This window comes from Aptenodytes forsteri, unplaced genomic scaffold (assembly GCF_000699145.1).
Source record: "Aptenodytes forsteri isolate BGI_AS27 unplaced genomic scaffold, ASM69914v1 Scaffold412, whole genome shotgun sequence".
Taxonomy (NCBI): Eukaryota; Metazoa; Chordata; class Aves; order Sphenisciformes; family Spheniscidae; genus Aptenodytes; species Aptenodytes forsteri.
This window is the reverse complement of record NW_008794266.1, coordinates 225,270-248,795: the sequence shown is the minus strand read 5'-3', so window position 1 is coordinate 248,795 and position 23,526 is coordinate 225,270. Positions and strand designations below refer to the sequence as shown.

Genomic DNA, 23,526 nt, shown 5'->3' with positions numbered 1-23,526 from the left:
AGCTCCCGACCAAGAACCATGACCCAGAGAAGTAGGCTTCATCAAACACGTTCAAACAGGCAGAAAGTGCTGCAAGAGTGGTGAACGAATGGGCAGGAACTCACTGCCGCTCTGCCCAGAGGGTAATCGGACTGAAAAACAGTGTGTATGTAGCTCATGAGAAATGTATGTACAGCTGGGCTGATTTAAGGGGATTGATGCTCTGAGTGAGCGTCACCCTCTCCAGCAGTGACAAACACCAGATGCATCAAAGGTGGTGGTTAAAGCCCTCTGAGGAAAGCAATTATGAAATGAGCTGACCTGGATGCAGATTCTTTGCCCTTGAACTGAGGGAGAAGGCTTAAGCAGGAGTTTTATATCCCTTCCAATCTTGCTTGTATTTAATCCTTACTAATGCAGCTTGGAAAGCGCTGTGAATGTTTGTCCAGCCCTTCTCTGGGCTCTGGGCTTCGGGGCATGATGACTTCTGCAAGGTTTGGGTGAGTGGCAGATTGAAAGAAGAAAAGGAGAGCACATGTTCTCTCTCGATTTTCTGTTGTTTTGTTTTTTTTCCTGTTTTTTTTTTTTTTTCCCCTGTCTCTAAGGAAGGACAACAGTAAAGCAATAGTCTTAAAAGCCAGCTCTCACCTCATAGCATCCTCATTCTCTCCCCCTCTTGTTTTCTCTTTTTACTATCTCTTGTTTGGATGAAATATCATAAACTTATCCTTAAGCCTGGATCTGGAGGCTCTCACCTGCTTTACCTTTACACATCCTCATAGTGCTCTGACAACCTAAATAGGTGTTAGGTTCAGCTGTTCCATGCACAAGCCAGTATCTGTAATTCTCATCAGCGGTGCTAAGCACTTCTGAAAATCAAGTTATCCCTTTCAGATGCCAAGACAAAGGTCTTGCAGTCTCTGCTTAGGCGGAGAGTTTACCTAACTCTGATAAACGCTGCCCTGTACACTGAAAAAACATTAATTTAACCATTAATTTCTGCCCATTATTGGATGATGCAGAGGGTGCTGTGAACCGGACTCTTCTTCATTGCTTTACAGTAAGGTACAGGCAAATACAGACCCTTGGAAAATGTGTTTGCTGGCAGGGAAGCTCAGTGCGGCAGATGTCTGTGAAGCCTCGAAGAGCAGGTCTGATGGTTGGAGATGCTGTGTCCCGGAGGTGTGTAGATCAGAAATTCCTGACTGCTCGGGAACTGGACTGGTCTGTCCATTTTATTTTCCATTTCATTCATCTGTGAGTGGGATTTGGCACCAGCTAGTTGTTTAGCCGTCCCATCCCTTTGCATCCATCTGGGTAGGCTGAATTTTTGTCTGGCTCCGTAAGCTACTCCTGTCCAGGCTATTGCAGACCGAGAGCCTCCTCCTGTGTGCTCTGGGTCCAGCTGTTCCTTTTTTAGCCTTTCCTGCCCCCCTTCCTGCAAATTAATGCAGCCCTGTAAAACAGGGGAGGCAGGGAGGCTTCTTCCAAGCTCATTTCATCATGCTTGTGATAGTCATCTTTGTGCTAGAAAGCCCTTTGTCTGTTTCATCACATTTTTTCCAAAGTATTTGGTAGGCTAGTGTTAGCAGGTCCATCAAAGTACCCGTTGGAGCCCTAGTGATGAATAGTTGGACCAGTGAATGGCTCTGCGTAAGATCTACTGCCCACTTATTACAGAGGTGTGTTGGACTAAATCCTGCAGAACTGGCGCAATGCAGAAAAGTGGGAGAAGAAATGAGGGTAAAAGGCCAGGAAAACCTGGAGCAAAACAGTTCTAGGGCATGGGGCAAGATAGTTATTTGTCAATATGCTCTTGGAAGAAAATGTAATTGTTGGAGAGCTGGCCTTGGAGGAATGTATGGATTTGTGATTCCATCCATCTCTGATTAAAGAGCCTTGACCATATGTTGCTGTGAATTATGTGTCTCCTGTACTTTGAATTTCTGTTTGTAGCTGACGCTTACCCTAAGGTATTTGGTGGAACTGCATAAAAATTATTATTGTCCTGGGGGGCAGAATGTTCCATCTGGCTTCTTTTTTTTAAAGAGTATTTTTGTAAGCTAAGGCCTTTGCCAGTGTGAACTGTGCAATGACTTGCTATGTCATAACAGTTGGCTGCCTCAGACATAGGGTATGAATATAAAGGTCACTGAAGAATTTATAGAGTTAATGATTTATTTCATCTGTCACTTCAGACAGAAGAATTACGGGCTCCATCTTGCCCAGCTGGGAAGAAACTTAATGCCGACTGCAGACAGTTTTTGCTCTACAGTTTAGTGCTGGTGTGAGCTTTATCTCAGAGATTTGATTTGTCCTCACCTGTTCAGAAAACTAATTTTAATCTTAGTCCTGCAGTCTTTCTCTCCTCTGAGAAACTGGACCTTTACTGTGTCAAACTGCTTCTTATGAGTAGGAAGCGGTCGGAAGGCGCTGGTGGCACCAGGCCTGGGTGGCACCGGGATGCTCAATCCATCTGTCCATCTGTCCCCCCAGGTGCTCCCCTGCTAACCGGGGAGACCACCCTGTGCCCCCTCCCCGCCTCATGGCCACAGAAGCAGGTTTGACTTGTGTGGTATGGTCATAAAAACAGGCTGGGCTATTGTCCTGATCTAGACGGCGGTGGTCAGGTGTGGGCTGCCCAAACAGGGGCCCTCAGACAGCACTCGCCACACGTTTGCATACCTTATTATCCTCTTTCCCATTTCTGATCATCCTTCTTATAGCCCTTGCTCCTCCCTTTCTCCATGCCAGTCTCCTCCCAGAGAAACAGCCTGCCCCACTTATGGTTTTCCCATGGGTCCCAGTTTTGCAACATCCATACTCAAATTTGCTATTTCTGATACTATTCTCTAAGCATTTTTAACCCTAACTGGTATTACTGAGATGGTTGCCCAGTGCTGCTGGCCTTGCAGCGGGTAAGCTGGCTAAAGATGTGAGGAGTTGGGTGCTATAACATCACTGCGTAATACTGAAACGCTTGGGTTCGAAGACAGAGAGGTGAGCTCTTCAAAAGCACTCTGAGCTGGCCAGTGTCTGCTCTGGTTGATCTTGGTGGTGATATTGTTAAATGAACACTTTGAAAATCCTACATGACAGCCCACCTGAAGGGCTTTCATGTTCCTGCAGCTGTTTTTTCACTAAAAGGTAGATAAGCTTTGTTTATTTTGACTCTACAGGCAGAAGCACTTGTGTGGGATAATGATGTATCGGCTCATGCCCAGACTGTTGCCAAGGCCAAATATGAATTTTTATTTGGCTTGGAAGAAGAGAAGCCTTCAGAAATGGGTAAGTGCTATTTATTATTATTGTGTGGAAAAAAAAAAAGAAATCTCTTAAGCCCCTCAGGAAAGTTTTGGAGAAGCTCCTCCCTAATGATCCCATGAGGGCTCGCTCAGTGTGCTACCTGGCCTTCGCTGGACCACAGTGCAAGTACCAGACCAAAGGAGCCTGCTGGTTTGGCACCACAGAATGACAGCAGTTCCCTGTCTTACGCCCTCAGCTTTCTCTTTGGCTCACCCGGGCCACCTCGATGTGACAGCAGGGACTCGTGTGCCAGAGACACGTTGGCGGAGGGAGTCCCAGCACCTCTCTGCAGCAGAGTTGTTTCAGCCACACGTTCTGCAATTACACATGCCGAAACACGGCCATCTCTGCCTGGAGGTCCTTCCAGGAATGCCCCTCCTGGTCTGCATGCTGCTCTTCCTACAGCTAGAGGTAGATAAGATTTTAATTTAGATACTTGAGGTGGTACCTAAACTGCTCCATCTTCTGTAGTTAGTAATTCAAGAAATCCAGGTGCAGTATCCAATGTTATGCCTAAGGATCAGTCTTGCTTCTGTTCTTTTCTTGTAAATACAGGGCGTTTTCTACCTTTTCGCAGCCTAAGCTTAGAAGAAAAGAAATGTAGTTACTCTACTTATTTCTCTTGCTTCACTGTAATTATCAACAATCCATGCCTTCTTTGCAGAAGTATTTCCTCAGGCTGTTCTCTTTGCACCTTGATCCTTTCTAATTGCAAACTTTCTGGAATGTCACTTTTAATTAAAGAAGACTCCCTTCTTGCCAGAGAAGGGCAGCACTTTGTACAGAAACAAGCTGTGTAGGCTCCTCCACTTCAGTAAGGAAAGGAAGAAAAAACAAAGATAAAAAAAAAAGCAGAACTGAAGTCTGGAAAGTGAGTAAACTCTGGAGTTTAAAGTGAGTTTCTCCCTGGATTTTCTAAAGTTTGGTCTTCCACTCGGGAAATCCCAATTGCAGAGTGGAGGGGAAAAAAATCAGAACAACCAAAATGTCCTCATTTAGGAATTTTAAAATCTTTTACAAATTGCCACAAAACGTGTATCAGATTACTCAGGAATCACGATGACCTCATTTCTTGTTTGGAGAGACACAGTGTGAGAGCACTGTCAGCAGGCATTAGTACATTTCCGGAGATTGGCATTAAATAAAGTATGCTGTGTCTAATAAATCCAAGTGAATCTATTGTTATTACTAACCAAAACAATTATCAAATGTGATGGGTATTCTGAGCTGACTGAGTACTGAGTCCTAAAATAAAGGACAGCAAAGAACAAGCCAGATATATTGGCTTATGTGTGTACTTTTCTGTATTTTTCCTGTGCTGCTTCTTGCCTTGTTTCAGAATCTCCTTCTGTTCCTTTATTAGTCAGAAACTACCATTGGGGGCTAACAATTAGTGAAATAGGAGTGACTTCAAGGGAGAGTTTCCAAATGTTTAACGGTGGTTAACATACAACATTTGTGAATTGTACCTGAAAACTGGGTGACATTGTGTTTACCCAGACTGGCTTCATGCTGTCACAAATGCATCTTCCTCCTCCTCCAGGAAGATGTTTGACCACAATGGATAAATGAGAGTGGTGCTGCCACTTCTACTTTTTTTCTTCAAGGTTTTAACTGCTTATTAACTGAGATGAATGAGGATGGGGTAACTGAGGGCACAGTAGTACAAACCCAGGGCTCTGGGCACCAAATGCTGGCTTCCTTTGATTTGACGTATGTCGAATATGTCATTACATACGTTTTGGGGGCAAGCAGCTATGCCTGAAAGTCTCTCTGTCCTTCCCTGTGTTAGATGGGGAGGGAAAAAACACCACCAAAAATACAAACAAACCCGCTACTTTCTAAAGTTGCCTTTAAAAGAAAGAAGACAGTCTTTTTGTGGGTCAAAGTATGAAAGATTTCAAGCAAACGAGTGACAGGGGCAGGGCCACGAGAAGTACTGGTGTTTAAACTTGATCAAGAGAACAGCTTGTCAGTGTGGGCAGTAAAGCTGAACTTTAATTTATCTAACCCAAAGCAGTTTCACCCGTGCCTTGGCTGGCCTCACAAACTGAGAACATAACATGTAAGCTGCTGAATGGCTTAATTACTTCTGCCTCCCTGTTTATCCTTTCCCTTTCGGCTACAACCATATTACTGAAGCCCTGCTGGATGCTGTTGCGGGTACAAATTTTTTAACTGGATACTTAAATACTTGCATCGGACAAGCCAATTCACAAAGAAGGAAGAATAATTGGGAGCGACTGTAGCAAACACTTCTGTTTGCCTAGATGGGAGACAGCAGACTTTGTTAATAAGCTGCTGTGCTAATTTTTACCTTCCAGGTTGAAGCTTGTGGTCATTTTCACAGCTGAGAGGAGGGAGAAAAAAGTTAGATGTCTGTAGAAGAGGTGTTTCATCGATAATATTCAAATGCTAATAAAGCTGCCACATTAAAAACAATTCCTCCTCATTTCACTCCTTTGCTGCCCTCAGTCCGGTTTTATCTGGGATGTTTGTGATTCCTGATGTACTCATGTGCTCTCATCTTTACTGCGTGATGCCTCTTGTCTGGCTCCTCTCCTCGTCTGTTGCCCATCCTCCTGCTCTGGATGCATCAGTTGGAGCAGAAGCGGGTCCAGGCCCCCGGGACCCTCATTGCATCACGGGAGGGCTCGGGGCCACGTGTCTCCCTGCAGACCCCTGCTCATGGGGCTGCTCCTTGCCGCCATGGGAGCGGGTGCCTGGCCACCTTCCTTGGCGAAACCCCAGCGTTCTGCCTTCCAGCAAAAGAAAATGTTTTTTAAAAACTGAATTTGGCTGGTTTGGACAAGACGTCTTCTCAGCCTTGTTGACATAAAGGGCGCTTGTTGTACATGGAAACATACCCTCCTCTGGAACCGGCTGTGGAAACAGTGATCTCTATTGAGCAGCCTTATCTTTAGGCTTGGGCACGCTACAGAGTACTGATTTTTATGAATTTGCAGTTAATACATTTAAATGCCAAAAAGAAAAAGAAAAAGTCCCAACAACGTGGCTTAGTCCTAAAAAGTGCTTCCTTGGGGAAAAAAAGGGGAGGGCGCTACAAAATAATTGCTTAAGTGAACATGAAAGCCAAGTACCCCATAATTCCTGTTACATGAGAAAATAAATCCAAGACAGTTGTTAGGAAGAAAATAGCTTCTTAAGACTTACAAACAGTCTTTTCTTTGATGCTTCTAGGAGGAGAAAGCTTTCACCCGTCCTGTGTAACAGAGGGTTTAATCTCATCCTTCACAAAAAAGCCCTGTACAAATAGTCCCCAGGTTGCTATGCAAATCTGGTCTTTCCCAACAGCTGCTGAAAGAAGCTTGTTTTTGAATTCCTGGTGAAACAAATAGCTTTTTGGAAAGCCTGTCACTTGCTGTTTTGTGTACAGTGAGGTGTCATGAGGCAACTGAGCTCATTTAACAGCTTGCTTCTGCCAAAAGAGATGGTCCCAGCCGCACGCTGCTCCAGATTGTCTCATGCTAGTTCTTATGCTCATCTGTTTTCTTAGCAAGCTCAAACCAGCAAAAACTGAGTACCAAAAAACCCCCAAACGATGCCAAAAATCAATTTAAAAAAAAAAAGGTTTACTTTCTCCTGGCAATGTGTGCTGAATCACCTCTGCAAGGGGCCAAACAGTGCCAGAGCTGACACATGGAAGAAAATGAAATGCATACTTTAACCCATGCAACATACCCATTCCTGAACCTGAATCATAGAAATGATTGTGTTTGCTGTAGAATTTCTTCAACTTGTTTCAGGAGCAAAGGAAGCACAGAGTGGCTGCTTTTTTTGTACAAGCAAAGCCTTTTTGTTATCCTATGATGCTGATTTAAATAGCCTTAAGAAAATTACCCCAGTAACTTTCTGTAAAATGAGTATCACTAACTTACTAGGTTGTCCTTTGCTCTTCTGCCTCACTTGGTTTCTCTGTGTCACTTCAAGTCATGTGTGTCCAGCTCTGCTGCATCCTCCTTGCATTACATGGATGAGGCACTTTCCTGATCCTCACTCTAAAAACGGCCTTTAGACCACAGCCACTCACACGTTGCATCGTTCTCACACTAGCCCAGATTGCTGACTGTAGTCTTTCCCAGTGCTTCAACTGCATCGCTTTCCATTTCGATGCACCACCCTTTGTCATGTTTTCATCTCTTGCTCTTTCCATCTCCAGGCAATCCTGAAAGTCTGGGCACCCTGGTCTGGTATCTTCCTCTGCACCTCTGCTTTCCTGAAAAGGTGCAAAACTGCATTTTCTGAGGGTTGAAGGACTGCCTGATTTTCACATTCATGTTGCTTAATTATGGTGGACAGAACCTGTGAGGATAGGTACGTCAGATGTGCATTTAAGAGTATGTCCTGTGACATTTACCAGGGACACATGCAAGGCTGGAATCAGGGAACCTCAGACCTGTGGTGGCCCCACACACAATTAAAATTCCATCATCCTGTTGTGTGTACTTGACTCTGTCAGCTTTTTTTTTTGTTGTTTCTAGTGTCTTACTGTGTTTTCTGACACACTGAAGACCCGCAGGAGTTTTTAAATAGTAGTGTGTAATCAATACGTTTTCTTGTAGATATCCCTGATGTTTGGTGTAACTGGTTGGCAATGATGCAAAGAGAAGGTTAACTTTTTAAATTTAAGTCTCCAGAGGTGCTGTATTAAAAGGTACTTTTCTGGTTGAGTTTGTGTGCTCTGAGAGGTGATTACCTCTCCGGCACCAGCACGTTGACCGGCTGTGCTGAGTGCTCCTCTTTCACTCCAATGTGGAGTAAACCAGGTGATTTTGAACTACTGCTTGGATGCTCTGAGGAGCAGCAAGCTCTTACAGTGCTGTCAGAAGAGCACATCTGACTGTGCGTATGGAAAAATTAATGCCAGCGAAGGAGGACAGGTCGCGCTGTGCTCTGCATCAGCTGCACGAGGTGGAGCCGTCTTGCTGTCTCTCCCTTTGAATTTCTGAGTCCGGCTTCCCAGGGCTGGGCAAAGCTGGGGCACACTCTGGAGCCAGCCGCGGTGGTGTGATGGATGTCTGGGTTTCCAGTCCCAGGGAAAGGAAAACTGAAGGGGCATGAGGCATTATGCTAAGTTCCTTACTCTGCAGGAGGAAATTGGATGTCTTGTGACCTGCACTTGAAAGCTGGGTAGTTCAAGTTATCATAACCTACAGCTGCAGGGAGAAGATTACCACATCCTCGACTTGGTAAACAACAGAGTTGTTTGAAGGCCAAGGGTTTAGTACAAATAATTGTTAAAACATGGACTGTTTGTTTATTGTTTTTTAAAGGTGCAGAGTTAAGCACTCAGAAGTTAGGAAATGCCAGAGTTAAGGCAGTAATTACCTCCCCGTCTGTGGGCTGTCAGCCTGAAACCGAGAGCTGCGCTGACGTGGGCACACAAATATTTGGGGGCCTGGTGGTGCCGGCAGCCCGTTGGTGGTGTCTGTCCGCTCCAGATGCTCGGAGCACACGTGGCGCAGGCTGAGCTCGGCTGAAGCTGGCAGGGCTCAGAAACACTTTCCCAGAGGCGGTTGGGCCCTTGTCTTCTGTCGGGCAGACAGAAAATGGTGCATCCAGGTCAGTGGGCACAACAGGAGAGGCTCAGCCAGCTGACTTGGCCGGCTGTAGCTGGGTACAGTGGGGCACAGCTGCATTTTTGCTTGTTGTCACTGCAGGCTCCTCTCCTCTCCTTGGCTTCAGCCCCATCACCTGGTGAGACAGGCAGCACACCAACACAAGCCCTCCATCGTGCTGTAGCCTTGATTCATCCCTGAAGCTTTCTGAAGGAAAAGATGCAGGTTATCTTGCTGCTGGAGATGGCTTGATAATGAACATGGAGAAGGCATTTCATTAAAATTATGTGGGTAGATGCAGTTCTGGCCTGGTATCGCACTGGAAAAGTGTAACACAAGGTACAGCAAGTATTTTTCCTGTTCGCAGTTCACCGCTTTAACAAGTGCCTTCTGCTCTAGACCGCTGCGTTGTTTATTTAACTCTGTCCAGCTTCCTGAGGAAGGGAATCTCATTCACTGTGCGAGCTTGCTGAAAAGTTACCATGCAATGTCCAGCTCTGCCTTTAGCAGCAAATACTCGGAGCCTGGGAGATGCACATGTCCCTCTGTGCCCTATTTTTGTTTCAGCTGGGTGCATAACTCGATATCCAGCTCCTGGGGTGCTTTGAGGACTGCTTAGCAAGCTTTCTCTTAGCCTGGCTAATTGGTCTGGAACCCTGAAATGCGGTAAAGGACATCCTTTTCTGTGGATGTGCCTAGTTTCTTCAGCGGCTGCTGCAAAGATCCAGTTTCTGAGATCTGTGAGTAGTAGTGTGGGTTTTTTTAAGCCATTGTTGCTTGCTCAAAGTCTGGTGATATATTTTTTATCTGAAGAGATCTTTCTATTTGAAGGACTTTTTGAGGTTTTTGAAAAGATTCTTTAAAAATACAATATTTTAAATATGTAAGGTTAAGTACAAGTGGATTCAGAGAGGCTGCAAGTGTCAAAGCAGCTGTGGGCTGTCACAGCTCCAGAAGTTTCCTCTTTCAGCTGAAGGTTCTTAGGGAGCTTTTAAAGTAATTCTTGCTATCACTGTGTGTATCTACACTTACAAAATCACCTGTTAGCCGCTTCCTTTCTAAATCACAGTGGTAGAAAAATAGAAAATTTTGGATTCTTTTTGGATCTGTCTTTTGAATTTTGGGTTTAAGACTTTTCCAAATGTAAGTCTTAAACCAAAACTTGAGATTCTCGCAGCCACGTCAGTCCAGTGGGCGGGGCTTTAAAGAAGAAAAGTGCATTAAATATACTAAGACTGACCAGCACTTCTCATCAGGATAAGGAGCCCAGATACTACTCCCTTTGTATTCCCGCCTGTTCCCACTCATGCTAGCAGCTGTTTCGCTCTACCCTTTTGCTTTCCAGGGTAACGACTCTTGGGACCAAGCTATCTCACTGACCATCTGTGGCCCATACAGCAATTTGTAGTGGATAATCCCTCACACTAAACCCTCCCAGCACGTGCTGCGTGTTAGTTTTGGACTTTGGCCTGTTCTGAGATCACTGTAGGCCTGTGAGTTGCTGTGGCAAGGTGCCATCCTTCCCGTAGCCAGGGGAAAGGTGTGGGGCTCCCTGGAGGACTCTTAGTTCAGTGTGGTTGGGGTTACGCAAGTGCTCCCTGTTTACCACTGGGAAATAGTTAAAATCTGTGGGGGAAAAACAATAACGCAACCGAGTCACAGCATTGCTTACCTAAGGCTTTGCATCAGGAACAGGGTTAGAAGGTTTGCAATTGTAAAAAACACACACACACACTCAGACACACAGTGACCCAGGTATTTTACATGCTGTTTTGGTCATTGCTTTCTTAATGGACAGGATTTACATTCTTAACCTAGCAGCTTTTCTCACTCTCTGTTTTTCAAGCTGTGACAACTCGGGCATCACATCACCACCTGACTCCAGGTGCTGGGACTTGGCCAGCAGAGAGATTCGGGACGAATTTACCTAGTGTGGGCATGGCTGTCCTGTGGCAGACTGAAGGTTCGCCTAACACAGCTTCTGGTTGCCCAGATATCCCAGAATTTAGGGAACTATGCAAGAACAGCAGCGAGCAGTACTTCTCTGATAATGTCTTCCATTGTGCAGCAAGCCGTGGGTGCGGGATTTCCTGAGCGACACACTGCCCCTGGGTGCTTGCAGGGGGATTATTTTCTTCCCTGAAGCGGTCAGTTTAATTTCTGGGTAACCCTGAGCTACCGGCTGCCACACCACTGCCTGGATGTTCAAGCACGGTGAGTGCAAGGTGCACGCTGCCTGTGCACGCTACTGGGTCTGTGTCAAACCTCCCGCTGACAGCAGCAGGGACCCCCTCTGGTCTTCTCTTTTTGGGGTGAGGGATCTCAGCCAACATGGTCACTTCTGCACAGGCTCTGCCATATCTCTGGTCCCCACCACCTCCCCTGTGTGTTTGCTAAGGCAGCAGAGGCATTTAACCAGGACTTATTTTCTAGGCAATTCTCCCCTACCTCTTCCCTCTGCTCCCCCTCCCTGCCTTCATTCAGCTTCCCCATTTCCACCAACGTCTTGTTTTTACATAATGCCGGTGTAACTTTGCCGGAATGGAGGCCTGGCTCCACTTCTCCAGGCAAGCAAGCTGCCCAAAAGCCTGGAGGGGCTGCAGGCTGCAGAAAACCCTGTGCCCAGTCCGGCCTGGATGTTTGCAGTCCAGTTACAAAAGCACGGTGCTTGCATTATGCTAATCCCCCGGCTTTGGCTAACGAAGGACCTCCGCTAGCCAGGCAGGACCTATCGCGGCACGGAGAATGACATCATTTGGAAAAAGGGCTGCTGCGCAAGGCTGCCAGTGATTGTGCAGCATCCCTCCCCTCTCACAGGGGGAGGCCGCTCCGTCTCGGCGTGCGCGGGCACTGCTTTATAAATCGCAATAGTTTTGGTTACCACAGAAGTTGTAACTCGAGGGAGTGCAGGGCGAGGAGACACATGTGACCCCCCTCTCTGGCAAGCTGCAATAATGATATAATGCCATAAATCCTGCGATTTGTTCATTAAGCTCTGTCACCTAGAGATTCGTTTCCTCTTTATGCACGCATTGTTTTTACTTGCCCTAATTTGCCTTTTATAAATAATGGCAAGAAATGCCGGTACCAAGAAAGCATAACTGGTGTGACGGTGCATGCAGGCTCACCCTTGTGCTGCTTGTGATCGGCGCAAGGAGCTGCGGAGAAATAAAATGCAAGATGACTGGGCTGCTTTGTGAAACCTTCCAGCTCAGTAATGCCGAAACGCCATCAGGTGCCCCGCGCTCTGAAACCAGCACACGACTCCCAGCATCGCCATTCTGCCCGTTTCCTCCCTTATGGACGCAGTTATAATAAACGGCAGCTAAGCACAGACGTCTCCCTGGCGTACCGTCAGGCAGCCTGGCTGGAGGAAATTTTTCTTCCCCCCTGCAAGCTGCCAAGGTGGACTCCTTAGCTCCTGCGATAGACTGAATGAGACTGCAGTTCCCCCATCAGTTTCATAATACTCAGAAAGCATCCATTTACATCATTGTGTGCAGTGCAGGGCAGCAGCTGCCAGGAAATTTGAAACTGTTTTGATTCCAGTTGACTAGAACAGCAGCAATTGAATTAGCTGGTATCGCTATAGATAAACTGATGATCTGTGCATTTTATTTCTTTGACCAATGGGTAACTGCTGGAGCTACAGTAACCTCTGTGAGTAAGGAGACTGTTCAAGCAAATATATCTGATTTCTTGAGCTAGCTTATATATATATATATACTGTATAGAGAGAGACCCTCACACCATTCTTTTGTAAAATGTACCTGTAAACAAAATGTCTGTCTATGCTTGTAACTTGTGTTGTTTCCTAGAGAATTTCCTTTTATTATACTGTAGACAAGCTTGCTTGACATGGAATGGTTATTTACCGATGAAATATCATATCTATGCCTGATTTAAGTCATGAATTCTTTCACTTGTAACTTGTGTTTTATTTCCTAGAATTTCCTTTTATTATACTGTAGACAAGCTTGCTTGACATGGAATGGTTATTTACCGATGAAATATCATATCTATGCCTGATTTAAGTCATGAATTCTTTCAACGTCTAGTCATCAGAAAGGCTGCCAACTGCTGTTAGGTTATATTTGCCCAGTCTCAGTTTTCTAGCCACTCACCCCCTTTCTATTTTAGCTTTTTCTCTCTCTGTTGAATTCTTTTTTTTTTCTTTTCTTTTTTTTTGCTTAGTTGAAAGAAGCCACCTTCAATGCAAAGTAGAAATTGGTGTTACCTGAGAGTGTGTGTCCTTTCTTTGTTTGTTTGGTGATGGGTATTTTTTTTCCCTGCTCATCTTCAGTGCGGTCCTTAAATTTTGTTGTTGCCTTTCTAGCCTTGTTTGTAATGCAGTCATATTGGGGGATGGGGCTGGACAGGATATGCCAGTAGCTGCAGCAAGACATGATGCTGTGGTGGTGGATGGGAATAAGGGAGGAGTTTCCCTTAAAGAGCTCAGGCTCCTCTAAGCTCTGGTACCTGTAATAGCTCTCAGCAAAGGGAAAGACTTTGCTCCTTTTAGGAGCGGCGGGCAATTGGTGGTGGTTTACCGCAAGGAATGGAGACCTCGGCAGTCATGTGCATGGTGGTACCTAACGTAATGGGGACAGGCTGCTGCTTTGGTGCCATATGTGATTTTTTTTTTAATTAGGCAGTGAATTAGGCAATGTTCCTGCAGGATGCTGTGAAGGCGAGAATCCCGCTGACTTGTGCTTGCATATGGCAGCAGCAGCAGTCCTTCCAGAGCAGGGCTGCTGGTGCCTGACTCTAGAAAAGGCCTTGATTTTCTACCGTGAAAATGCTCCTCTCTTGCCCAGGTGAAACACAGCTTGCAAGTGTGGCAGGGAGGAGTACCTGTGCATGCTCCTTCCTCCTGCACGTCTCTCTGTGCTTATATTTGCGTGTATGTGCTTTGTACATGTACCTCTTCTGGAGTTTGCTGGGCTTGCCAGAGGGTAAAGTCTCCTTGGGATGAAGTTCAGGAGGAGAAGTAAATCAGAAACTTGCTCGGGATTGCTTACTGCTGTCAGCAGCGGCCGTCGGTGGCAGATGGGGAAGCACAGCAGTGCATTTAGCATTCACCGCCAGAAATAAGGCCACCTCTGTTTCCCTCATGTTGGTTCAGAAGCTATGATAGCAGTTAGCGAGATGAACCTGGCCCCTTGGCAGGGTCTCTGTGCGGTGCCTTGTCAGGGCTTGGCCTCCAGCACACGCTGGCTGCACTCCAGCCCCATGGGGGGCCAGGGGGTGATGCTCTGGGCTTCCTTCCAATGAGGTGGGGTGCGTGGGTTGAAGGGAGGTGCAGGCGGTCCCAGCTCCTGGGGCACTATGCATTGCCTCCCTTCAGGATGCGGCCAGAGTGTGTGGGCCAGGCAGTGGCATGGCCGAGCGCTGCCCCGCGGTGCTGGGGACATGAGGTGATCCCAACTGGGACACCTCACGCTTGCAGGTCTGCAAGCTGAGAGTTGCTGTAGGTGGAGCTGTGTCCACTGAGAAGGGTTTATGTTAGCATCTATAGTGACGGGCTCCCTATCGGCAGTTCTCCTCTCTTAAAAAAATCCCATCTCTGGACACGTGCTGAGAGAGCAGCAAGCACTAATGCTGCTGCATTAGAGCAGACCAGGGCTGTGGGGTGGGGAGCCGAGGCCTTTTGCTGGCTTGGGCTGGTCCCGGTGCAGGTGTAGGGACATTGCAGCCACACAGCATTGTTCTCATCTGTGAGTCTGACCTGGTGGAAGTGTGTCCCAATGGCAGCCTGGTGCCTGTGCCATGAAATGGGTGGGCTTGGGGTGCACCCAAGCACTGCGTGGCTGAATTGTGTGCAAAGGGGGATGTTTGTCTGGGGCTTCGGGCACTTAGAAAAAGCACCTGGAAGCGCTCACGTGGGGAGAGGGACCTCGCTCTCTTCTTCAGACTCTCCCTAGTGCACCCACATCTGTGTGTTGGAAACCCTGCCATGAAGAAAGGCTGGTGATGTAGAGGTGGACAGGGCATCCATGCTCCTCACAGCTCCCTGAGGCCTTGCAGCAGAGAAAAAAACCCTGCTTTGTCCAGTCGCTGTCCTCAACAGCAACCAAGTCATCTAGGTGAAACCTGACCCACTGAAGTTTTATTATGGAGTGATTAAATCAACAGCATGGAGATATCTGGAGAACCTACTGGGGAAGAGTCTGTGGTTTGGCATGGTCCAAGTCTGTCACTTTGATCCTGCACCACACACAATGTGTGGTGTTTACCCTGTGGCTAGATATACTGGATAGTGAGCTGGCAGGTGTGAGCTGCTGCTCGTCTTTACAAACCACTGGCAGATAGATAGCCACATTAGTGCGGTGCTGAGCTCATGTTAAATTATCCTCCCTTTCACCTTCAACTCAGCCTATCATTAATGACAGCTACGTGGCTTCCTCCTCAGAAATGGCTGGTGGCCAGCCTGCTAGGAGTGGAGATGGGAATCTGTTTGTAACGCAGCACCTAGAGATGCACCTCGAGCAGGGCAAAGCATCCAAATGCAAGTTGGTGTCTGGTTTCAGAGCTGTCACCCCTGACATTTTTCAGAGTAGGTGTTTGGATCTGGCCCCACTGTTGTTTATTTTAAAGCACTTTTATATTCCAGGCCAGTTTTTTCCAGAAGGGTGCAGCGAATGCAGCTGTTGCTGTTTTTTTTTTTTTTTTTCCAAAATTCAGTTCCTCCTTGGGCCATAATATAAGGTGGCCAAGTATCCGTCATTGTGTCATCCATGAGGTCCCTCTGAGGACAGCTGGTTCTCTGTTACCCCACAACAATGGGAGCCAGTGGGTGCTCGGCACTTGGAAAATGGGACCATCTGTTTTCGCCCCTGCTTTGTTTACATCAGTTGGAAAAGCAGCACGAGGAGGGGAGGGGTAGCAAGCTATTTGTGCAGCGGTGAATTTGCTGCAACAGAAGATGTGAACTGCTTGGTATGCGTACATCACTGCAACATGATCTTCAGTTACCTGAGTTGTTAAAGGAAGAGGGTAGTGCTGGCAGAAAGTTGAATTGCTCATTAATTGCTTTGTAATTTTAGCTAATTGTCTTTGTCAAAGCTGTGGAATATATGGGGTGTGGCTGATTATCTTCCCAGTGTTTCATCTTTACAAGTGAAAATGACCTAAAAACATTTTTTTAAAATAAAACCAACACGTATGGTGCATGCTGTGGATGGATGTCAGACCTCTGAATATCTGCTTTCTTCAGCCTTTGTGCCTGGCCCGTGGCCTCAGACTGTTCATGGGCCGCTGGGACCCTTTCTGAAGTGTAGCAGACATTTCTGGCATTCCTTCCTCGGCAGTGCACACTCCCAAAGTAGGGCTGCCCAAAAACTCCTATGTAGAAGGTCCAGCTCTGGATAACTGCAGTGTGAGAGCGTGCAGAAGTGAGTTAAACTGAACAGTATTTTCCCTGCAGGGGAGAGCATAGTTACTCTGTTAGGAGAGGGCTGGGAAGGGAGGTCAGGCTTTTTGCTTATGCATATGGTAGGTAAACCCATGCTCTCTTTTTTTCTTTGCAGGTAGTGGCCATGGAAGCAGCATTTTGCTCCCTCATACCATCATCAATGAATTTCCAGAGTACGGCACCGTAGAGCCAAGCAGAGACACACCGAGGGCTTCATTGCCGCGCCAGGCAGAGCCCGTGACACGCAGTCCAGAAAGACAGCACAGTCACCACCGGGTACCTGGCAGGCCCCTTCCTCAGTGTGCAGCTCCTGCAGACAATTCGAGACCTGACTCTGGGGCAGCACAGCTGCGCGCGCCAGAAGAAGGTTTGCAACCTGCGGGTAACCTGCCAGAGATTATGAAAATCTCTCGACGGCTGGAAGCAACAAAGGTACAAGAGAGAGCAAATACTTCTCTTGATTCAGAGATGCAAATGGAAAAAAAGAGTGTTACTGGCAGCCAAAATGTACAGGCAGCCAGAGAACCAGTTCCAGCAGGCCAAGAAAAACCCTCAGACATGCCTCTTCCATCTGAACGAACAGCTGAGGAAAAAATGCATTTGATCGTAGAGAAAGATCTGGCTGCAATATGCACTGGAGAAAAGCAGTCCGAGTCCTTGCAAGCCATCAGTAATAAAGCTGAGGAGGTCCACACAGCGCAGGAGACAAGCTGTCATAGACCATCTGTGACAAACCTGGAAGCAACCAGCAGAGTGGAGGGGTGGGCGCATTTTGAGGAGTTTTCAGCGTACAGTCAAGGCAAAATGCAAATGGGTCCTGAGAGGAGGCTCTCTAAAGAGGCAGCTGTGAGCAAACATGTAGAATTTCAAGGGGTGGAGATTTTATGGCTGCAAAAAGCTGAGGAGCAAAGAAGAAAGAAGCACTTGCTGCTAGAGACTGTGTCTGTGGAGAGGAAGGCATTCCCCAAAACGTCCAGTCACCCTGCACCACTAATGGTCTCCCCAGGCTTGGTCTCCTTGCCAGACAGTGCTTGGAGCGAGGTCTGTGAGGACCTGAGGCTGGGACCCGCTGCCCCTGGAGCCACTCCTCTGGCGCTGCTCGATGAAAGTGAGGAGGATGAAGTTTTTGTGAAGGACAAGAAGAACCGCGGCAAGGAGGAGACGGCTGTGCTAGTGAGAGGCCAGGGCAGGTGAGATGATGCTTGGGGGGGTGCAGGGGGTAGGCGGGGTTTCTCTCGTCCCACGCACGTGGCTTGTGCCTACCCCTTTAGGAGCTAATGACAAACAACAAATGTTTGTCTGCTGCCTGCGGTGTGGTGGCAGTGGCTCATGCCTGCTGGTGGCTAGTGCATGAAGTTGGGACTGAACCCTGTCCACACCACTTTGCTGAAGTTTGAAGTCCGTCTCAGGTTTGGAAATGTAAAGATGTCTCTTGCTGTTTGCAGAGTAATGGCTGTGTGATGAAGCATCTGTAGCAGGTGTAGTTGGGATCTGGACATGGCATATAATTAAATATTGGCAGGATGCAGGCCTGGCCATATGTGCCTGGCCAGATTTTCAGGTTTCGGGCAGAGTTTGTGCAAGAACGGTGCGAGCACCTCTGAGAGGTCGGATAATAAAGATGTTTTACCCAGGGCCTTGTGTGTTCTAAGAGGGTAAATGCTGTGATGTGCTTTCTATATTATCTATCTGTGTTTATGTAATTTTAGCTATATATATTGCAAAAATTGTGCACTGCTTTTTACAAGAGCATCCCAATTTTCTTACTTTCTTTCCTGATGCACATCTGTAACAAAGCAAAGGGTCCCACCAGCGCACTCTGAGCAAACCGTGCCTGCTCTGACCTGGCGGGGTGTTTGCTGCTGAAACAACAGGATCTCAGCAAGGGAGGTGCTCCTGCCTCTGAACCTCGGGATCTGCGGAGTTTCGCTTTGGCTAGCGTGTGAGATCGCTTGGGCGGGCAGCCCTGATGCCTGGCACATGCTGTGAGAAGCCCCGCAGTATTTGGTGCAGCAGAGAAGAAAACTCTCTCTAGAGGGATGCTACACCTTCCCCTGTGCATCTGCAAGCAGGCCAAGTCTTCCCCCTTCAAATCTGGTTCTCCTGGCTCCAGGTTTTTAATTGCATTTACTTCCCTTTGCATTTTGGAGGGATTTCCTCCAGCCCTTCACTGAAGACCCCACCCCTAGGACTTCAGAGCCAGCAAACTGTCCTCTGGGGGTAGAGGCCCCATCTGGGTGCACATCTTCAACCTGTGCAGCCTCTGGCATGGCAGTGGTGCTAGCAGAGACCTTATGCATTTGTGAGTGCTTTTCTCCTTTGCACATAAGCAACTGATGTTATCTGTTAGGCAATATTAGGCTTTCCCCCTGCTTCCCTCTTTTACACAGAAGATTGTTTCTTTTCATGTCCCCAGGGAGGGAGATGGTGCCAATCATGAACAGAGGTAGTGCAAGGAGAAAGTAGTATTTTACCCGCAGTGTCCTCTCCTGCACGAAGCCACGTTGACCTTTCTGTTTACAAAGGTGGAAGGCGAGGAGGTTCACCCAGAGGTCTAAACCTTGCCCCCGAGCTGAAACGAGCTGTTTCTGATTAATTTCCAGGATGATGGAGGAGGGGGAAGCAGCCACGGGAGGATATGAAGATGTCCTTGGGCAGAGGCACTCCGATGTCTCCACTGATCTGTACAGCTCACAGTTTGAAAACATCCTAGACAATGCATCTTTATACTACAGCGCAGAGTCGCTGGAGACGTTGTACTCGGAGCCCGATAGCTACTTCAGCTTTGAGATGCCACTCACTCCCATGATCCAGCAGCGCATGAAGGAGGGCGGCCAGTTTTTAGATCGGACATCAGCCTCGGGGCAGCCAGATGTCCTGCAGCTTCCCCCTGACGGGGAGGTGAAGGGCTGTGGTGAAGGCATCGCCAATGGCTTAAGGGATGTAAGTGAAACACTCTTCAGAGGAGATGTCACTGAAGTCCCTCGTTTGGAAAGGTAAAAGCAGTGGGTGAGCTTTCTGTGTGCCTGCCAGTTTTTCCCTGATGTCTGTTTACTTCAGCGGACTGTCGCAGAGTGTAGTTTTGCCTCTTTCAACACTGCACGTTTTCTACACAGAATAATTTCCAGTGTAACAGTGAGCTGCAGGAGAGAAGTGAGCCATCCAAACCTGCCATTCATTTGAAAAGTGCAAATTTATTTTACAAAGGTTTTGTAGGTGATCCTTGTCTATCTAGCCAGTGTTGTCGTGTCTCTGGGACCTGTCCCTGGAGTAGTTAGTTACCGGTTACAGATGAACCTTGTTCAGCTCCAGTTATACCTGAGTTTGTTAGCAGCAATTTTAGGAACAATAACACCCTGTGCACACAGATGAGTTGTCCAAATGCAGTTCGTGATTTGGATGTTAAAGGTGTGTCTCTGGGCATATCTTTTCCTCTCTTGTCAGCGGGAGTTTTGCCAGTTACTTCAGCTGAGACGAGGTTTTGCTCCCACCACATTCATGGCATTAGAGACTGTTCGCTGCTGCTTTCATTTGTGCGCTAGTTACTGATTGAGAGAGGAGGGCGCTTTGCAAAAATGTTAATAATTTCCATTTAGGTAAAGGGAGAGATAAGAAAACCTATTAAGAGAAGAGTCATGTGAGAAGCAAAAGCTAGGCTAAGTGGTCAGAAAATGCTGTGTAATTGTAGAAACTCGCTCTATGAGCAAACTTTCCTCATCGTATATTGTCAGAGAGGGTGGGGAGAGTGAAAGGCAAAGTTGGGGGTCGAGGCAAAAGCAGTAATCTGTGGAGGGGGTGAGGGACCTTGTGAGTGACAAAGATGCCTTGGGTCTCCATTCTCCAGGGACATGAGTCTAAGAGTCCTTAGACTCTTAGATGGGACTAGTGTAGTCTGAGCTTTCCTGGGAGTCAGTGGTGGGAGGTCTTTTATCTGTTTTATTCCTTTTGTGCTAGTGTGAAAGAAGTCCTTTGAGCAGAAGTAGTTTTGCTGACTTTATGGATTAAGGTACAGTTTGCTCTTAAAAGAACAGGCAGAGGGACTTAGCAGTTTAGAATGTTTTTTCCATCAATCCTACTGGAAAAAAGGTGTTTAAATCTTGTATCACCCTGAGCTGCTTGGTGCCAATAAGGCAATAAGTGACTGCTAATCTGCTACAACCGGTGTGGAGCCAGAAACTGAGATCAGTCCTGACACTTGCAGCTCCTTGCTTGTACTGAAACTAGAGATTGATGTGAGACTGGGCAGTGGAGGACAAACAGCACATACAGGCCTCTCTGTAATTACCCTGTAGTTGCAGCATCTAGTATCTAAAAAGTACTGTCAAGTAAGGCCCACATCGGCTCATCAAGATGGAAGTTATCACGAAGACAAGGTGTGCTTAGATAATGCTTAGAGACACATTAGGTGCCTGCCTAGTATGGATTTCATTAGGAATTAAGTTAATTTTAGTTTAAATTTGCAGCCATAGTGATAAACCAATTTTAAGGATTTTTAAATTCTTCTTTTTTCCCCCTTAATAAACAAAGAAGAAAGAAGTGTCCCCAACAGCGGGTTTGTTAGGAAGCTCTGCTGTTGTAGTCTGCAGGGCTCTGTTACAGACGAGCCCTGAGAGCTCGCTCTCTTAAGGTAGGTGCTGATAAAGAGTGTAGCTGCAGCAGTACAGCCAGCCACGTATGTGCCCAACAGGGTAATCCTCTGGATAATAACCTTATTAACCACCACCACCCCCATGATATTCTAATATCATGTTGTATTGCACCAGGGTGCAGGTGACTGACGGATCGTGTGTGCTATGTTGTTGGAGCCAGTGGTGAATCACGGTGTTAAGTGTGTGGGTGAGGAGCAGTGTGTGCATGCTGGGGCCTGCATGGGATTTATTCACAGAGGGGTCAAGACAGTGTGTCACTGTGATGCTCAGGTGAACCAGAAATAGCTGCCTGAGCTGTGGGTACTATTTGTAACAGTTTGCGTGTGTGGTTGTGTTGCCTGAAGCAATCCCAGACTTGTTTTTTCAACTGGAAGTCCACGTGTATGATACGTGTGCGGTAGCCAGTGCGGCACCTTTGTGCTTTCTGCTGTAAATCCTTGTTTCCTATGGTGCCGCCAACCTGCGGTTCCATTGCGGCTGTAGTTTCCCATGTGTCGCGCCTGCCTGGTGCTGCAGAGCATCAAGGGGCACCCGCTGAAGTGGTCCAGCTCTCCCGGAGAACGAGGTTGGGAAGGCAAGCCCACCGCCCTGCCTGATCCAGGCAGCGCTCCCTGGCCCTGCATCCCCCAGCCAGCAGCAGGAGTTCGCAGGCAGCAGCTTGCCTGCGATATATCGCAGAGCCACCGGAGGTCTCTGTGCCCTCTGCGCAGCTGCCGGCTCTCCCTGAAGCCGGGGGCTCCCGCAGCTCCCTCTGCCCACCCTGTGATGGGAAGTCACTGGGGGGTGGGTGCAGGCAGGAGAGCAGCTGGAGGACCCCATCCTGTAGGGATGGAGGCAAGTGTGGGGTCTCAGCATGTGAATGGTGGTCAGTGCAAAGTGAAGTGGGGGAATTTGGGATGCGGGGGGCTTGGGAGCAAAGCAATGCAACATTGCAGTGTGGCACAAGAAGAAGCATAACCTGTCTTTTCCAGAAACTGCACTGCCAACCCAAGTAAACAAAAACCGAAACCAAAACCTCAGCAGCTCCCCGATATATTTCGGTGACATAAAAAATGTGTGGGAAAGTGCGTGGGGAGAGACTACACTTCCAAGTACCAGTGCTAATTTATGGGGGAACAGAGTGTGAAATACTGGCAGTTCTTCACAGTCCGGTACAGAAGGGGAGGGCAGATGTAAAAGCAAAGAGTTAATGGTTTACACCTGGAAATTGAAAGCCGTGTGCCAATTAGGAAAGGAGGAGCAGGTGCTCCCCATGGCCGTGCCCTCCTGATAGCAGGTAGCTGAGCACCACAGCACATTTGCATCTCTCTGGAGGGATCCTGAGCGTAACTGACATGAGGACCCTAGGTGGTGTGAGGTTTTAATGCATAACGGCAAGGAAACCTAGTCGTGTAATGAATAAGTGGGAGGGTAACATCCTTCTCTGCTCTTAGGAAATCGCTAGCTCTGGGAGGGGTCAGCTCTGGTATGTGAAGGCCAGTCACGTGCCTTCAGAATTGAAAAAAAAAAAGGAGAAAAAAAAAAAATGATTAGAGGCTTGCGGGCTGCAAGTTCCTATGGGCTCCCGGGTGTCTGGATGTTTTGTCCCTGCTGTCCTCCCTATCAGCTGCTGGCCGTGGTTAAACGCAGTAAGTCCTGGTGAGAGCTGTGTGATGTGCCTGCTCTGACAGCCACCTGCCGTGCTTCCTTAGGGCAGGGGGATGTCAGCTGGCCCCTGGGTTTTCCTGCAGGACAGGTTGGCTTGCTTTTGCAAGTAGTCCTTTCCTATCACAGCTTAGGTGCCCTTTGCATCTGGCCAGTGGAGGAGGGATGCTTGGGGAGAAGGGTGTGCAGCTTGCCTTCCTTTGGGAACAGTTCCAGCTCTTGGTGTCTTTTGCGGGGTTTAATCTCTTTCCTAGGTATGTAATGATCATCCCTCTGGGGGAAAAACAAATTTCTGCAGCTGAAGTAGCCTTAAGTTTCCCCAGGTGGGACTGGGAGAACTGGGGGAGGAGGGGGAGTGTGTGAGGTTTCAGAGCTGAGGGACAGCCTCACTGTGTATCAGGGCACCATGGGGTCCCCATGAAACGTGCTGAGCCACAGGTTGCTGGTGTAATGAAGCTTTGCAGTGGCAATAAAGATATTGCATTTGGGCTGTGTTTGGTCCTCTTGCCTCTGTGTTATCCCTGCAGAGGCACGCAGTCCCCACCGTCGCACCCGCGCCCCAAGTACTGTACTCCTACCTTCTTGTGCTGGTGGGTTGTGTTGAGACGGAGCAAGGCTCAGCCTTGGTATATGAGAGTTTAGTCTTACTCGCAGAGGCAATAAGGAAGACTGTTTGCAAGGTGCTACCCAGACTTCGAGCCTGAGTTTGCATCGCCTGAACTAGTTGTAATCATTTACACCAAATCAGAGTGGGAGGAAGGGGACGTATTTCCAAAGCAGTAAGATATACCTGAGGGAAAAGTGAGTTATCTTTGCTAGGTATACAGCGAGTGCCAGAGCATCAGTGTGTCTAGAAGTAAGGTATGAAGTTCTCTTGGTGATGATCCCCATCTTTCTTTTCTACTTTCAGACTTTAAAACAGAATTTCTTTTAATCTCCCCCCCCCCCCCCCCAC

The 23,526-nt window shown here is 47.6% G+C and overlaps 1 protein-coding gene across 1 annotated transcript in view; it reads left to right on the top strand.

The window, feature by feature from the left end:
• Window positions 1-1,105: 1,105 nt before the first annotated feature.
• The window catches only part of PSD3 (pleckstrin and Sec7 domain containing 3), a 95,888-nt gene continuing 73,467 nt past the window's right edge, over window positions 1,106-23,526 (top strand). The window contains exons 1-5 of the mRNA XM_009286236.2: window positions 1,106-1,161; window positions 2,476-2,554; window positions 3,159-3,267; window positions 16,394-17,468; window positions 18,882-19,274. Of these exons, the coding sequence (XP_009284511.2) occupies window positions 1,106-1,161; window positions 2,476-2,554; window positions 3,159-3,267; window positions 16,394-17,468; window positions 18,882-19,274 (1,712 nt within the window). The remainder of the gene's footprint in view (window positions 1,162-2,475; window positions 2,555-3,158; window positions 3,268-16,393; window positions 17,469-18,881; window positions 19,275-23,526) is intronic.